The 17,999-nt window shown below is 54.0% G+C and overlaps 1 protein-coding gene across 9 annotated transcripts in view; it reads right to left on the reverse strand.

Moving 5' to 3' along the window:
- The window catches only part of TBL1X (transducin beta like 1 X-linked), a 213,048-nt gene that overhangs the window by 17,519 nt on the left and 177,530 nt on the right, over window positions 1-17,999 (reverse strand). For 7 of the 9 annotated variants that reach the window (XM_027609268.2, XM_027609266.2, XM_027609267.2 and 4 more), the window contains 6 exons: window positions 8,262-8,407; window positions 6,342-6,600; window positions 3,535-3,667; window positions 2,889-3,030; window positions 2,131-2,194; window positions 1,920-2,017 (listed from right to left, as the gene is read on the reverse strand). In XM_027609268.2, the coding sequence (XP_027465069.1) occupies window positions 1,920-2,017; window positions 2,131-2,194; window positions 2,889-3,030; window positions 3,535-3,667; window positions 6,342-6,600; window positions 8,262-8,407 (842 nt within the window). Of the gene's footprint in view, window positions 1-1,919; window positions 2,018-2,130; window positions 2,195-2,888; window positions 3,031-3,534; window positions 3,668-6,341; window positions 6,601-8,261; window positions 8,408-14,936; window positions 15,019-16,769; window positions 16,851-17,999 lie in introns of those variants that run through there. The other 2 variants (XM_027609272.2, XM_027609264.2) reach the window with 2 other exon arrangements.

A 17,999-nucleotide genomic window follows, 5' to 3' on the forward strand; every position in this document is an offset into this window, starting at 1 on the left:
ATTTTAAGTCCTCTCTACACCCAACGCGGGGCTCGAACTCACAACCCGGAGGATCAAGAGTCGTGTGCTCCACCGACGGAGCCAGCCAGGCACCCCTAGACCAATTAACTTTCTTTGTCGTTTGGTGGAGCGTAACTCTTTTCTTAACAGAGCCACTCCCAAGTGTGGCAATGCGGAGACTACGTAAACTCTTTCACTACTTCTCTCTGATGCAAGGCCACACACCGCAGCAGCAATCCTATCACCTAGCTGGTGTTTCCGCTACCTATACCAGGGACGAAACAACACATTAACTACACAAAAGCTTTTTAAGACTGTGCTATACCCTGCCACCACTGCTTCTAGCTTAAGCGTGCAGCGAAGGTCAACACCAGCACCCCTGTCCATGACCCTTCCTCCCTCGGCATCACTTTCGAGAACACTCTCATTATTCCTGCCATGCTTGATGAACAACAGCAGAGCGTGTAGGACCCAAGCACGAAGTGAATTCCAAATGTGCATTCTCCGTGGCTGTCCGGCTCATCACCCGGCAGAGTCACAACCGAGAGGAAGGTGGAAAATCAAAAATGGAGTACAAAAAAGAGCCCCTGTGCAGGAGGCAGGTGAGGCTGCAAAGAACTTTTTAGGAAGTGCGAGGAGGTCAAAGGGTAGAAGTTACTGGCAATCCGGGGCGCGCACCCTGGACCCGGGTGTCCCTAGGGAAGTGAGTGCAGGTGCCTGTGAAATGGGGCCGTTGGCACCAGCGCTCACCTCCTCTCTCGGGAGCCCTGAAGAGGCCAACCCGTACAGTGAGCGCGACGGCACTCTTCACTGACCTAGAGGGCTACCCTCTGGGGCGGGGGTTGGCACACATGGTCACTGGCCAGATAGTAAATACCTTAGCCCACACCCGTCACAGTGTTGACAGGTGGTGTCTACTACTGTCCATTCACTGTAGAACTCAAATGGATACCCAGCAGTAACGTAACCAGGTTTCCAAATGATCCTGACGTCAGTAGGATAACGTAAAGCCCTTCGGAAACCACACGACAGTCTAGTCCTCAGACCCAGTCGACAGCTGTAGAAACACAAACCACTCCTGTCTCCCTTCGGCTTCATTTCTCGAGAATGCTTCCTCTCCAAAGTAAGGACTTCCAATTCCTGCTGAGTCTCAAGAATGATGTAAGCATTCCTTCCACGTTCTTTGGGGGTCCTGATTCCTGGCTCTTGGCAACTGAGGAAGCAGACCCAGAGAGAGTGGGCCACGCTCAGAGCCAGATGATGCCTGCACCTGCCGACTCCTTGCCCACCCATGGCTTCTAGAGGCCCTTGGCTGCTCGCGGCCACTCGGACCTGACCCCGTCCACCTGGCAGCCTTGTCCAGGCACAACACGTGTGCCGAGCATGCCCTGTGGGCCGCCAGGGATGTGCTCCCTCGTGGGCGGGCCCACTTTCCTCCAGCTCTCAAAGAAGCCTGCAGCCCACGATGGGAAGTCACAATTCACCGCATTAGGGAAACAGAAGCCTGGCGAGAGAAAAGGGTTTGTGTTTCCAAAACTGCTCAGTGGGGGAAAGGTTTCTGTCCCGTGCACCCCACGCCACTTTGCTTTTCAACCACTGGATACATGCAACTGGGGGATTTCCTCTTTCCATCGCTGAATGACGTACCTCAAAAAAAGGGGGGGAGAGGCTCTGCACAAAGGTCTGTGGAACAGTACAATATGTTGAGAGAGTACGTGTTATATATGAACAGTAAGACCAAAACCACAAAAACAAAACTTAAAGCAGCTCTTCTGCCTTGTTAAGGAGGAGCAAAAAGCCTCAGAATTAAACACAAAAACAAAAAAACCCAGGATGTTACCCAGAGATTAAAAGTAAGTCAGCATCTACAGATCAAAGAGACATTTGTTTTTTGAGACCTATTTTAAGCGAATACTCACTTTGTCTACACCAGCACTCAAAATGTAATTCCCCTTTTTGTTCCATTTCAAGGCAAAGATGGGGCCTTTATGCTGCCCTAAGGTGCTGGCCAGGTTGCCTGTCAGGTAAAGAAAGAACAGGCTGACTTCAAGGCCACGGTCGGCAGGTCGGCTCACTGCCAATCGCGTCGCGAGGCACGCCTCCCACCGCATGTGGGCGGGCCCGGCTCACCGTCTTCGGTCCATATCCGGGCGAAGCCGTCGTAGGAGCCTGTCGCCAACAGCGTCCCGTCGCTCTGCAGGCCAGAAACACACACACACACACCGCCAATAGCTCGGTGTGAGCCAAGACGGCGCCTCGCCGGACCCCGGGGCTGGAGCAGCCTCGGCTCCCAGTGAAGACACTAACGGAGCCCCCGGGACCACGGGAGGCCCCACTGCTCTGAACTGGCGACCTACGGTGTTCTGCCACGACACGGGGCAGACGAGGAAAACGCACCGCACCCAGTCACCCCGCCGACGTCCCAAAACATGCCATCTGAAAAGTTACAGGGACACTTGGAGGCACTGACCACGGCTGTTAAAAATGCGTTTGCACACAGAGCGCAATCTGTGATGCAGACAAACGCTAAAGGAGTTCGGAAGGCCTGCGTGCTTCCCAAGGGTAAATGCCTGTAACACCCACCGCCCAAGCGGCGAGCCGGACGGTCCCTTTTCCTGGCTGCCTGTCCCCTCTCCGTCTCCTCAACCCTGGAACCACCGGGCTCATTTGCTCAGGGACCGAATGGGAGGCCCCCGAACACCCCGCTAGCTGTCTGCCCAACACAGCCTTGCTAGACGCTCTCACAACGGGAGAGAAGCCCCGGGGGGCAGCGGTGGTGGCTCACAGACCCGATGGCCCGCTGCCCTATGTCTGCGCCCCACGGAGCCTCGCTGGGGCGCCGGCCGAGTTGGAGCTGCTAACGCATCTGGGTGGTGGCAGGTGCTTACGTTCCAGTCCAGTGAGGTCACGTCTTTATTACTCGGCACGTCGTGTCCCCCTTCTCGTATACAGTGCCTCAACACGAGCTGCGTGGAGCCCCCATTGCTGTTCTCATTAAGGTTCCATATTCTTGCCGTTGAGTCTCCGGATCTGTAGAAGGAAAGCGCATGTGCATTCATTCGGCTTCCCGTTCAAGCGCAAACAAAGCCCGGCAGCCTTTCTCGGGCTGCCTGTGTCAGCTAGCTCTGGCCTGCGGCCTCGTCTCTTCTTAATCCCGCTCACTGGCTGTGTTTCTTGCCTCACCACTTTTTGTTGCTTTTAGTTTTTTTTTTTTTTTTTCCAGGTAGGCTCCACACCCAACGCGGGTTTGAACTCACAACCTTGAGATCAAGAGTCACATGCTCTATTGAATGAGCCAGCCAGGCACCCCTTTGCAATTTTAAGTATCTTTGCATTGCTCCCTACCCCACTGAGGACACAGGGCGGAGCAAGGGCTTCTTCATGACCTGGGAAGGAGGGCATCATGGGGAGTCCAAGGTCTTGGTCCACACACCAAGGAGAGGGGAGCATGTATTCCATAAGGCACAGTTTCAGAAAGGAGAGAACATCCCAGACGCCCCAGACCCTGGGGCACCCCCGGCCTGGCAACCTTACCCGGAAGCTAGGAGATCACTGACAGGGTTCCAGGCACAAATGAACACCTCAGACTCGTGGCCCCGAAGGACTGTGGCTTTGTTGGGTGGAATCTCAACGTCTCCATCTATTTCCATTGGTTTCGAATGATTATCTGTCACAGGAAACAGAAGACATGTGGCTAACCGGTGTATAAAGGAAGTAAGTTCTCGGCGCACCTGAGTGTTAGAGACACCTTCTTTTTATTTTTTGTTTTCATTTTTTAAAATTTAAATTCAGTCAGCCTGTTAATAGTATGTCATGGGTTTCAGGTATAGAGTTCAATACACTATCAGTTGCATATAACACCTGGTGCTCATCCCACGACATGCCTTCCTTAATGCCCATCACCCCGTTACCCCATCCCCCACCCACCTTTCCTCCAGCAACCCTCAGTTTGTTTCCTGGAGTTAAGAGTCTCTCATGGCTCATCTTCCTCGCTGATGATTTCCCCTTCAGTTTTCCCTCCCTTCCCCTAGGATCCTCTGCATTGTTTCTTATGTTCCACGTATGAGTAAGACTATATAATCGTCTTGCTCTGATAGAGACATCTTTTTACGTGCTAGGTTAACATTACCTCTGACGATTTTAACTGTATCATGACTTTTGTGTAATTTAGTAAATGTATTACAGTTCTTTATTTCAACAGTCTCCAAATTTGATAGAGAAATACAAAGTTATTTATTCTGTATAACTAGGGCCACGCTAAGGTCTAACAACCACCACCATCGTGAGGCTGGTGGGGGGGGGGGGCGGTGGGGGAATGATGAGAGCTAGGTCGAGCCCAAAGGCCACACTATTCTCCAGACGGGATGAGACATCTTATCCGTGAGCACCTGTCTGAGGTATCACCTCTTTATCTGTGACGCGCACTCCCAGTGGGAGAGGCCACCACTCTTCCAGCGTGCCCACCACCCTGCACCCCCTGCCTGCAAACATCCTCGTACTCATGGGACTGGAGTGCTCTGTTTTTTCCTTCTTGGAGCCACCTCGTATCAGACTTCTTACGCCAAGCAGAGCTGCCAGGCTCTCTAACCGAATAAGCCCGCCCTGGGTGACTCATGGGATCTGGGTTCTGAATTCCCGGGTAGGCCTGGTGACCGTGGAGACAAGCACACTAAATGCCACCCTTAAGAGAACCATTCCGGAAGGTGGCTGTTCTTCTCCCAAGTGGCAGGATACAGAAGATTCTTGAAGGTCAGGATGAACGATCACTTCGGACACCACAGTCTGGCCTCAGCCTGCCTTGTAGCAACATGACCACAAACTGTAGGTGGCCCCAGGCTTCAGGAAACAAAGTAAAAGTAAGGATGATGTGCCATGCCAGAGAGGAAGTAGGAGCGAGCCCTTGGGTGTGCTCCCTGGAGAGTGACAGGTAACCCACGGGCACCCACGAAATGAAGGCTATCTGTGTGTGAACGGCCAGTCTGCTTTAAGGCGTGTACCCGTCTCTATGCAGCTAAGTCCCGTTACATTTTCTTTTCTTCTTTAAAGGCTCCTTGCCCAGCGTGGAGCCCAGTGCAGGGCTTGAACTCACAAGCCTGAGATCAAAACCTGAGCTGAGATCAAGAGTCGGATGCTTAAATGACTGAGCCACCCACATGCCCCAACCATTAAGATTTTCTACCCCCCCCACCAGGTTTAAAAGAAATCAGTACAATTCAGAAGTCTGCAAAATTTCTGTCTTGGCAAACACAGATTTCTTGAAGTTCACCACTTACAAATTCATTTCTGTGATGGAAGACTAAGAAAACAATGACCCTTAGTTTCTTCCAGTTTCATTTTTGAGAACTTGAGGGTTGTATTGCTTGTGAGTGGATAGGCACTAAGCGATATGCGGCATGAGCTGCATGTTGTCTTCTTCCTTCCCCGCCCCATCCTCGGGACCTGGTTAACAGTGATGATGGAAGCTACATGTGTGAAGTCCTTCCATTTCTACGCTAGACTCATGGCCCATACGTCATCCCACTTATTAGAATCTGCATTAAGCCTGTCTGGGTTCCCCATCTGATGGCGGATCGGATTCTGTAGCCGAAGAGAATTCGTCACCCTGTGTCCATGGACGAGAAGCTGCCACAGCCTGGCTGCAAGCTGCAGCCTCACCTGGGGCGGCTGACCAGCGAGCCACACGTAAGTGAGCCACATGCGAGCGCACACAGTCACGTACACATACACATAGGTGTGTAACACACATCCTGCATGTGCACGCACACACCGCATGCTTTCAATGTAGGCCCTGAAGCAGTCTTTGAGTTTATAAGCCACGTATCAGAGCGGAGTCCAGTTCTCTGGGTAGAGATTCAGGCGCTCTCATCAGCCACGTCCTTTAGGGCAATTACCTAACACAGACTAAGCGCCCAGCATTTGGGCAGGACCACATAAGGCCGCACCTGCTGTCTCCTGGGGCCCACTGCCCGCTCCATAAGCATGAGCTTGGCTAGTACAGCAAATGCCGGCCCAACGCGCTCCACACTGAAGGCCGGAGAGAAGACCAGGGGCCTCCACAAACGAAACCCTTTGATGTGGCACAGTAATCACACCGTACATCTTACTGTTAGAAAAAACGAGTTCTCTGAGCAGCACGACTTCCTAAAATCGAGGATGTGTGCGTGAAGGCTGCCACGTCTAAGGAATCCGATGAAAACAAAGCGTGAAGCTCTTCCCAGCAAACACGACGCCAACCCCAGGACTCCGAGAAATAGCCAGCAGAACCTGAAGAGTCTGCAACTCCCACGGACTCAGGAGAGAAACCGCCAGAAGCTCGCCCACTCCCAGAGCCCCGCACGTACTTATCGCGTGTGCTCCGTTCTCCTCCCCGTTCACCGTGGCCTCTCCGTTCTTTGGTGGGTGCTGCTGGGCCACGGCCGCCGGGGCTGCCGTGGCCGCCGTGGCCGCTGTGGCCGCTGCCGCCGCCGCCGCCACACTGGCCTGCTGCTGCTGAGCGAGCTTCTCCCGGAAGGCCTGCTGCCGCGTCTGCACCACGTCAGGCATCACAGCGTCGATCAGGGACAGGGACTCTATGGGGCGGCCGTCGAACACCGTGCCATCCTGGGGAGAGAGCCAGAGGGAGCGGCCGTCAGCTCCTGGGGCCCGGCGGCCTCTGCGCTCCAGGCCCGGCAGGTGCAGGGCCCAGAGTGATGCCCAGAGAGTCACGGCGGGCCAGGGCCAGGGGGGCAGAGTGGGGGGTGGGGGAGGGGGGACGGGGTGACCAGGGATGCGGCTCAATGTCCTACAGGGCCCAGGCCGCCCCGCCACAAAGAATCATCTGGCCCCCACGTGTTGAGAGTGCCGAGTTTGAGAAGTCCTGCCCAGATGTTACGGTAAGTACAGAAAGTCTATGAACCACCACCCTCTTATGAGGGAGAGGCAGCTCTCTGGAAACCTCAAGACCAAATTAGAGATTTTGGCACCATTCAGGTTTGATTCCTTGTACGCGTATCCATGTGACTCAATAAAATATCCATCTGCTGCCATTGGGGTTCAGGGTGTAGACTAAATGCAGCCGTGAAATATGGGCCACAGCATTGCTCAGTCCCCATGAGTGTTTTTTCAACTAGGTTTGATTCTCTGGCTTCTATCTGCAATGAAAAAATTCCCATACACACTGAACACAGGAGGAAGTTCTTAGAAATCGTTCCAAATATCAGAGTCAGACATTAAGTCAGTGCTTCTGGGTTGTGGCTGCTGAATGTGCAAACACGTTTTTGCATATTCTGAACTTCAATTACTTCAGAAATTAGGAAGAAGTGAACGTCAGGACTTTCAGCTGGACACGATCGAAATGACACGTGACCCCAGCTGACTTCTGACTATCATACAATATTGTATTTGAAAGCAAGGAAACAATAGGAAACCCTGGAAAATGTGTAAGCAAGTAGCCAGTCACCTCGTTGGCCACCTTCACGGTTGGGTTCTGGCCACGGCATGGCCAATGTTGACCAAGCGGTCAGCACGCTTCCCTACCACCTTCTTCATAGAGTCACGCCTCAAATGGACAACTACTCGGCAGGAAGTAGAAACTGCCCAGAATAACGAAAACACCTCCCAGTTTAAACTCTGGAAGCATGCTGTCCCTCTGTTCAGGGACCACAAACTGAAGTCACAAATGAGGTGCCCTTTTATTCATCTCCAGACATGCTAGAACTTGGAAGTGAGGAAGAGACGCCACGAGGGCTTCTCGACAGACCGAAAACATGGAAACCGGGGGACGGAAACATCGAGTGGCAGCATCACAGGATCTGAGAGCTGATTGGGGCGGGGGGGCCCTCTGGCACACGCGCTCCTATCCCATTTAACTGTTTTGTGGAAAAGAGAGACCAGACGGGGCCTCAAGGAGCTGGTGGAACATGGCCTCCAGGCACCCAATCCGAGAGGAGGAAGGAGGAGAGGGCCACTCAGGGAGGAACGGCACAGGACAGGCAGAAATTCGGGTGTTTTTCAAAGATGTGGGTTTTCGGAAACAGGTGGAGGAACACGGGTGGCCGAGTACAGGATGTATTTCTTTTGTAGGTTTTTAAAAGCTACAGAGAACGCAGAATAAGACACGCTTGTAAGGAGCAGGTCCGTTCCAAGCGAGGGAGCGTGGAAGGAATCCAGCAGACGGGCCACGGGTGGCGTGGCCGTGACTGGTTTCCGAGCTGTTCCACGGTTGCCGGGCTCCGCTGGTGGGGAGTCCAGGCCACCGGCCCGTGCCGCGGGTGCGCACGTACCTCGTTGATGCTGATCTCGGCCTCCACATACTGCAGTCCCTTCTGCAGGATAGAGATGAGAGCAGCCGGCGGCACCAGCGTCCCGTTGATATTGGACTGGCTGATGTGGCTCTCGATGCCGAACGTGAACGCCGAGTGGGAAAAACCTGCAGCGAGAGACGGGGGGGCGGGGGGGGGGCATAGGCTTTCGTGAGGCCCAGCCACGGAGAGCCGACAGCGGCTGTACAGATTGCAGATGCTCGGGAATAGCCGGGCGGGGGGGGGGGGGGGGGGGGCGGGGAGCGGGGGGCATGGGCCGGCCAGCTCCGGTGTGGGGCGAAGCGGCACCAACGGGCAGGGAGACAGAAGCAATGCAGCGGCCCCAGACCTGCGTGCAGGGGACGGAAACAGCTTTAGAGGTGGGGCTGTTTTGTTGTTATTGACAGCAAAACGGAGCATAATCTGCCCTGGATAATTGTTTCCTCTTTTTTTTTAAATATTTATTTATTTGACAGAGAAAGAGAGAGAAAGCACAGAAAGGGGAGTGTCAGAGGGAGAAGCAGGCATCCTCGCCGAGCAGGGAGCCCGATGTGGGGCTCGATCCCAGGACCCCGGGATCATGACCCGAGCCACGCAGACGCTTCATCGCCTGAGCCCCCCAGGAGCCCCCTGGGGAAATGTTTCCGTTGCAGAAGTGCAACTCTGGGCTTTCTCCCTGTGTTGCCGTCACTCGTTTCAGAGCTCCCGGCTTTGGTCTCTTGAGCGTCCCCCGGCCCAGCCGCAGTGCACATAGGGCGCCTTTCTGGAGGCCGGGCTCCGAGCGCTCACGGCAGGCGGGGGGCGAAGGCACCGCACAGCCAAATATCCGAAGTAGAAGAGACCATTCTGGACCCAGTGGGGTGGCTTGAGTCAATTTATCTAATAATCGGTAACTTTCCCTTGGCTATGGGATGCTGGCTCCTCCCCGTCCCTCCCTCAGCACTCGTCAGGGTGGTTACCGCGTGTACAGAACAATGCCTACTTCCAGAAAGGGAGGTGGCGGGACAGGGCAGGGGGTAAGAGGTGCTGGGGACCCCTGGGGGGTCCGAAGGCGATCGGGAACCTGCTGTGGCCACCGCTTCCTCAAGCAGAGTAAGGGGGCACCCTATGGCGGAGCTCCCGGCTGCTGCAGATCTTCCCTGCAAGGGGGCAGCCCAGTCCGCTGGGGGTACCGTCCCCTTGCTCGGTCTGGGGTGGCCAGGGGTGCCCGGGAGCTGGGAAGTCTTGTGGAGTGCAGGCCTTGCGAGTAACAGGGGCCCCTATGCTTGGCTCCCTGCCTGGAGGTGGAGTGGGGCCAAAGGCACTCCCACCGTGGGGCTCTGAACTCTCTTACCGTGTACACTGGCCATTCATCAGGCAAAAGGGAAGGCAGCGGGAGTTCTGGGGGTGAACCCTCCAGCTGCCTTGCCAGGACGTTCTGCCCATTGTGCAGCGAGAATCTGCTCGTCCCACAAGGCTGGACTGCTCTGACCAGTCTTGGGGTTACCCCTTCAGCTCTGCCAGCCCCCCCATTTGTAAGGGGGGATCCCTCAAATCCCGCTCCCTGGGGGTCTCCTCCATGAGCACCTGCCCATCACCGCTGGCTCATCCTACATGCTCGTGGGCCGCACAGGGCTCCCCGGGGGGGGTCCCCGCTACTGGCCTGCACACGGCCTCCCACACTCATGCTGCTAGCACCCCACCTTCAGAAGCCAGACCCACAGGGGCATGGCACAGGCCCCGCCTTCCAGCATTTCCACATCGCGGCTCTCTGCCTTCCCCAGAGCAAAATACAACCAGCCGATGCAATAAACGCAGCGCTCAGCAGATGGGAATGTTCCTCCGTGAAAGGAGCTTTCCGGGTTTACATTTTCCTCTCCTTTTCCCCCATCGACTTTCTGCTGCTCCTCAATCACCCATTCATCCCCCAGTGCCTGATTATAAGGAATATATAAAATACGTCCTTTATTTATTTCGAGTCCTGTGCCAGCCACGGTGACTTACAACAGGCTGCAGGTCCCTTCCCAAACCGCACATGCCTACGAACGCCGCACAGGCCCGCCTCCGAGGCTCCCCCACCATCTCCAGCCTCTGAGGGTCAGAGGCCAAGGCCCTCTCCACCCGCCTCCCCTCTGCCTTCGACCTTGCCCTCCATCTCAGACCTTTTCCCCTACCCCTAGGGCCAAGCTGGAACCACCACCCCGTGTTACCCAGTGACTCTTCCCTGGACCTGCGCATGGCGGCTTCCTTACTCTTCGTGCCTGCTGACCCCACTCCCCACTCTCGGGGCCCCCACCTCCTCCTCCATCTGTGGACCGCCCCCTCCCCAGGGGCGAACAGGGCGGAACACTGACTTCCATAGCCGTTTCCTGTTTCCTGGTATCTTTCCAAAGTCCACCACGGGGCCACACCCACCGCAGGACTCATAAAAATAACAGGCAGCCCTTACTTACCCGGCGCCTGCTCGGGGCCAGCACTGCCCCACGCCCTTGCCACGACCTCGCTGCCACGACCTCCCCCACCCTGGGCCTCCGCCACCCTGACTGCGACGTCCCCTTCTATCAGGCAGGTCTCGAGCACCCTGGGTGCTCAGGCTGACATCCGAAGCCAGGCAGCGGGACGCCACTCTCAGCCCACCAGGCGACTCCACTGAGAACCGTCCACGGAAGCCACCAGCGGAGCCCCGCGCCGACAGCCAACACGGGCACCGGCCGACTCGGGCACCAACAGCCGACACGGGCGCCGACCGCCGACGCGGGCGCTGACAGCCGACACGGGCAATGAGAGCCAACACGGGAGCCAGCTGACTCGGGCACCGACAGCCGACACGGGCGCCGACCGCCGACTCGGGCACCGACAGCCGACACGGGTGCCGACAGCCGACTCGGGCTCTGACCGCCGACACGGGCAATGAGAGCCAACACGGGCACCGGCCGACTCGGGCTCCTGCAGGGGAGGCGTCCCTCCGGGTGACTCACAGCATGAGCGGGGAGGAGAGGTCAAGCCTCTGCTCTACGTCTCGTGCGTCCAGCCAGCAGCTGTACCTAAACCCTGCAGCCCAGGGGACTCACAGACACTGATTTCTCACAGTTCTGGAGGCCGGGAAGTGCACGGTCCAGGGCCCAGATTTGGTGTGTGGTGAGCGCCGATTTCTGATGCTCACACGACAGAAGGGGCGAGCTAGCCCTGTGGGGGTCTCCTTCATAAGGACACGAATCCCATTCATGACAGTACCATGCTCACAACCAAATCGCCTTCCCAAGGCCCTGCCTCCGAATACTATCACACGGGGGCTGGGGGGTTAGGATCCCAACAGAAGAATCTGGGGGAGACCCAAAATGTGGTCCAGCAGAACACGTCCTTCCTCCATCCCTTCCTGCTTCACCCTCTCAAATACCGGCCATAGTGCTACTCAAGGCACACACAACAGCACATCCTGACCTCATGACTGCGGTTAAGCAAATCTGGGCACTCGGTGCCCATGATCTTCGAGGTGGCTGTTCAGTCAGTGCTGTTACGGCTTACACACAAGGACAGTAAATACTGGAGAAGTTAGGTGACGGGTCCAGGGTTCATGCATGTGCTGAGAGGCAGAGGAAGAATTTCAACTCTAGCTACGGGGTCGCAAGATTCATCGTTTCATCCGACCCTGAACACCCACAGGCACAGGAACCAGAATTCTTCAGTTCCCTGGGTTGGATGCCAACTCCGTTTCCCAGCCGGAACTCGCCGGCTCCCATCAGCCACAGCCACGGATGCAGCATAGGCAACGTGCAAAGGGCAAGCTGCAAGCCCACTTCTAACCCAATGTTCCACTACGTCCTTGATTTCCTTTTGCATCCGGTGTTTAAAGGTCACGTATAAGGTCTGGTTGCCTAAGTTTCTGATCTCTGTGCGTCATAATGCTTTGCGAGTTAGATCCCACTTTTGGAGACATTTGGACAACCTTCAGTTGAGGCTTGCTGCAGGAAGGGGACGGAGATGAACCGAGGGCGTGGGAGTCTCAGACTGAAAAGAAGCTGGGAGAGGAATCGCTTGAATGAACCTCCCCCACTGAAGAAAAATGATGACTCAGCTGATGAAGGTGCACGGGAGCGCCATGAGCTTGAACATCTGTGATTAACATTTGTGTCCTCTACTGGGGGGGGGGGGGGGCCTAAAATTATGACTGGAAACCAGATATCTTCATAAACACATGTGGTAATAACGTTCCATGTCACCACTGAAACCAGTCCTCCTATTTGCTTATAAATTTACACGAGCTGCATTTCTCTGGGCGAATCTATGCATAGCCTCTAAATCAATGGTTTTTTCATCCATTTGTTTGGGAGACTTTCTTCTTGACTTCGAGCCACCCTGATTTCACTGAGGCAAGCAGGAGGGCCAGGTGCAGAGAATGTCAGGAACAGTCAGGAGCGCTGGGTCCGTCCTCGACCCCCCACTGAGTGCCTGGGCCAGGTCACTTCATTTGGCTGGGCCTCTGTTTCCTGTTCTATGTTGTGGGGATAAAACATACCTCAAAAGGAGCTGATGCGAGAACCAGATGTGAGACCAGCAGGCCTGCATACATATTTGAATCTAGAGAAGACCCTGAACCAGTAGAAACCTTCCTTCTCTGTCTTTCCTTGTTTGTTCAGTGAGGAGACTGGATGAAACCATCACTCGGATACCTTGCAGTCCTGATGTTCATTCATCATGGAACAGGGACATGTCCACAGACCATGTGAGCAAGGCCTGTTTCAGCAATTTCTCTTACACCCGGGTTACTGGAGCTCTGCCGTGCGCCAGTGTGTTGTGTAAGGCACCATCTTGGAAGACTGGCCCCTCCAGGCAGGATGCTTCTCCTTGGGGCGCCATCTTGGAAGACAGGCCTCTCCGGGCAGGATGCTTCTCCTCTGGGGCTGGCCCAGCCTCCACCACCACCAGCACCCCACTCCTCCCAAATGGACTAGGCAAAGGAGTCTATTCATTTGCAGTCTGCCAGAGTGGTCAGACTCCTTGCCTTACACCTCTTCAGCTTTCAGTGCTTCTCTTCTTCCACCCAAGGGGACATCAGTAGGAAAAAGCACATTATGTCAATGATGGAGATGGAAATACTCAGGGACTAGTCCAACAGCAGGTGTGGAAGTTGTTAAAAAGGAGAATAAAGAGCTTAGTGGTACCTGGATGAAAGACCTGTGTGAGGGCAACGTGTCAGCATCCCTGGTGTGTGACACTCAGCCGGCCTGGAGTCATTGTTAAAGCCAGCAGGCTTGCCACCTACTTAGTAAGAGGTGGCCCAGCTAAAGCTCTCGACAGCAGGATTTCTCAGCTGTGGCATGACTTGACATCAGGGCCAGATCCTTCCTGGCTGTGGGGAGCACCGCCCTGTGTGTTGTAGAATGTGGAGCAACACCTCTGGTCTCTACCTACTGGATGACCATGGCACCTCCTCTCCGTCACGACAACCCAACGTGTCTCCAGATACTGCCTAATTGACCCCGACATGGTTGAGAACCAGTAACCTAGAAAAACTAAACCCCCCAAAGGACACTATCCACAGTCTACTCACACTTCTGCTTGACTTACAAACACAATGGGTGGATGCTTGTCACCCTCTATATGCACTTGGTCACAGAATTCAGGTAACACACAGTAACGGGATAACCAGATAAGGTGAGAGTATTTCCAAGGAGAAAAAAGGGTGTACTCATGATCAACTGGGGAAAGTTTAAAATAAGCACTACCTTTTATATAAAGCATGGCGAGATCTTCAAGAGGAAAAGTCCTTTCTGTTTTCCTCACAAGAGAGGAAAAGAGCCTGTGCATGAATTGGTCTCACCCAACTAGGCAATAAAAGTAGATTTAAAACAAACCAAGTACATGTTTTCTGTTTCTTGCAGTTACCACATCGCTAAACCACACCTCTTCCACAAAGGGCTTCACAAACCATATGAGTTAGTGGTACAGTTGAACCATTCCACCCAGTTAATGCTGGCCTCACTCGTCAGCAAAACCTGCTAAATTATCGCTCTCTGGCCCTTAGAAATACTGCTTATGTGGCAGAGAAAAGCAGACGTATAATACTCATGGCAGCTGTGAGGGTGGTTTTGTGTCTTCAGCCGAACCGAATACCAAGGGCACCGATTTGAGGCACCTATAAAAGCAGAATCTTTATGAAATATTTAATGAACTTGCATGCTGGGAATATAGACAGCCACCCAAAGCCAATGGGCATGTTAAATTCTAATTGTCTAGATCAGGGGAAGGCAAAGTGAGGCCCAAAGGCCAAGTCCGGCCCACTGCTTGTACTTGCAAATAAAGTTTTCCTGGAACCGTGAGAAATAAATGTGTGCTGTTTCTAAGCCACTCCGTCTGTGGGATTTTGCTGTAGGAGCCCAGAGGCACTCCACCTGACGACGCGCGGATAACAAGGGCAGTGGGCGTTTAGTGCAAGCTTCCCGTGTCAGGCAGCGGCATACGAGATTTACAGATGCTACGGACGTCACCCAAACCGTCACAGTATCTGCCCTGATTCAGCACGCAGAGTCTGGTGTTTTCCTTCTCAAGAGCCATCAAGAGCCTGCAGGCCCAGGCAAGACCTGTCGCCTGAGCCTGGGCCTGGAAGCCCCTCGAACCCAGCCGTGAGCCGGGGCATCTCTCAGGGGCTCCCCGGGCGCTTCTGCTCAAAGCACGTACCTGCTTCCCGCTTCCCTGGAGAGTCCTTCTGCTTATTCCGGCCTCTTGGTCTAGAATAGGGGTTCATGGTTGTCAAGGGAGGGCGATTCTGTCCATCCGCCTCCCCCCCCACCCCGCCCCGGCAGATGCAGGCAATGTCTGCAGACACTTTTGGTTGTCACAGGGGTGTGTACGGTGGGGGGGGGGGGGGGTGCTACAGGCATCTAACAGGGAGAGACCAGGGACGCTCAGCATCCTACAGTGCAGAGCACAGCGCCCCATGACAAAGAGGGGGCCAGGCCGACTTTCAACAGTCAGAGGGCGAGAAAGCCGGCTCCCGAACGCCCCTGTTCCCCACTGCAGACACCCGCTCAGTCGTCATGGCTTCGGCCGGATGGCCTTGCTCTGCGGAGGCCCGTCTTGTCCTCCCGGGAGGCAACGTCTCTCCTGAGCTCTGGCAGCGCCCAGCACTCTCCATTCTTCCGCATCTCCCAGCTTCCAAGGAGACGGAAGCTTCCTGAAGGGAGGAAGCCCATCTGCATTCCCTTCCTGGCACACAGAGCACCCACCTCAGGGCAGCAGCTATGGCTGCAGATGGATGCAGGTGAAGGAAACTCAAGGAAGGCTGAGAAAAACTGCTCAGGCTGATGTAGAGAAGGGGCAGTAAGCAACAGAATAAACCGGAGTCCTTGCTATTTTCAGAGTAAGAGACTTGAAGGAAAAACACAAGAATGAAGGATTTAGGGCTGACAGTATAGAAGGAAAACAGTTTTTAAACAAATCTAATTGCCATACGAGCAACAGTTGACAAAAGCACCAAAGACAACTCTTGGCCATACGTATACCTGAATTGTAAAATGATTACAATATTTGAGAATAAGAATAAAGGTAATGATATTCAGTGTGTATTATGTGGATTAGCCCTTTTCATGAATTAGCTCAGGGCTGGCAACAATCTATGAGTTCGTCTTATGAACTCCATGTTACTGATGAGGAAATTGAGTCACAGAGCAGTTAAGTGATTCCCCCAAGGGCACAGAGCTCGGAAGTGGCCATCTGACCCCTAAGTCCATGTTTATTTTTTTTTTAAGATTTTATTTGACAGAGAGAGACAGCGAGAGAGGGAACACAAGCAGGGGGAGTGGGAGAGAGGGAGAAACAGACTTCCCGCTGAGCAGAGAGTCCAATGCAGGGCTCGATCCCAGGACTCTGGGATCATGACGTGAGCTGAAGGCAGTCGCTTAACCAACTGTGATCCACCCAGGCGCCCCCCGAGTCCACGCTCTTAACCCACACACAGGACACTCTGGAAATTTGTTTAGAAACTTCTAAATGATTCAAAACGGCGCCCCTTCAAAAAAGAGGAAGAAGATCATTTTATCAGTAACACCCATTTATATTACATTTTTCAGCCAGCTAAGCTGCAAACAAGATCTATGTTGCAAAACCGACGCAGAATGCTTTCTGTATGACACAAAGCAAACTAAGATGAAGTGTATCTTTCAACAACACTCCCCTAAAGAGAGCAGTGTTAGGGATAAGAGAGACCACAAACAGAGTCAGACGCAGCGATGGAGGAATTGGGCGCGGTTTCTCTTCGCTTATAAAGATAGCACCCTTCACCAGGCACTCCAAGGCCTGGGTCTGTCCTCATTTGCTTCCCTGGCTTCCTTTTCTGACAACAGACAGGTGGAATTAAACAATTTCCAAGGCCCCTTTCAATTCCAAAACTCTATGTAGAAGTTAGAAATGACCTCTGTGCGCCATCAAACCCAGAGGATTTTCACTTACAGAGGTGACTCAGTAGCCACACGGAGGGAGGGGTTCATGCCATCGCAAGAACGGATCACTTACAATTCCCGAGGGACGGAGCCCTGCCACACCACACAGGGCCACACGCAGGGACCAGGAAGCCAGAGAGACGGAGGACGGAAGTGGGACTAGCTTTTATGAGTACAATGGAGGGGCAGCAGCTAGGTGGGGATGTCCCTCATGGGACAGGAAGTGAAAACACAAGCTGCAGAGTCTGTGGCTGGGAGGTAATAGGATTTTCGCGTGCCGGCGGAAGCCACCCTGTGAGGGAGAGAGGTGCACAGCCCCGGCCGTTGGCAGGGCCCTGTGGCTCGGTGAACACCCTGCTCCCATCTCCCAGGCTGCATGGGCTGCTCATTTACTACGCAGCACTTCCTTAGGTTTCTTTGAATATCGACATTCCTGTAACATCCCTCCTCACGCAGGATCGTCAAGGTCTCCGCACCAGAGCTGCGGCTGTCTGGCCCTCGAGGGGACAGGAGTGACTGGAAGGGGTGGGGGCGGGGCGGGTGCTGATCCAAATAAAGACGGCACGGAGGCCAAGGGCGACGATGTGGGAGCTGGGTCCGATAAATCAGAGAAACACACACAGAGACGGAGCTAGAAGCTGTCAACACAAAACGCATACCCTCATCTTTGGAAGCTACTTTGCTGTGGGTTCACTTCTGTTTGGAAGTGACGGATTAGTCTCACCAGAGGATTACATTTTCTGCCCAAGGCGCCGTTCTTATCATACGGAAACTTGACTTCTACCCATGGTAAAAAGCATAAAACTATGTTGAGAATCCTTTTTGATTTTACAGTCTCAATCACTGCATGTGTGCGTATCAGCTTTATGATTCTTTGTCCAAAAAAAAAAAAAAAAATCCTCAAGACCCAGCCGTCACTTTCTCTCCTAATTCTGACACTCGGGCACACAAAGCGCAGTGCAGCGAGAACGTTTTTATGGGCTGCAGACCTGTTCTAGATGACCTGCCATAATATGGAATTTGGTGTAAAATGGAACGGTCTTGGATGGCGCCCAAAAGAAATACCAGAAGGACCTCGTTAAAATAGGGTTTCGCTTATAACATCTGGCCTGGACCCCAAGGGTGGTGGCTGAGTACAGCGCAGGCCTCTATTGCAGCCCGTGCGCACTGCCAAGATTTTAATATCCTCTCAACATGGGAAACATCCAAGAGGGGAAAGCATTAGTCAGGTTATAAACTAAGGTTGCTACTTCCTCCCCGGCCAACAACTGGCTCGGGGAGAAGCGGCCTGGCAAGGGAGGCC

Source organism: Zalophus californianus, chromosome X (genome assembly GCF_009762305.2).
Source record: "Zalophus californianus isolate mZalCal1 chromosome X, mZalCal1.pri.v2, whole genome shotgun sequence".
Classification (NCBI taxonomy): domain Eukaryota; kingdom Metazoa; phylum Chordata; class Mammalia; order Carnivora; family Otariidae; genus Zalophus; species Zalophus californianus.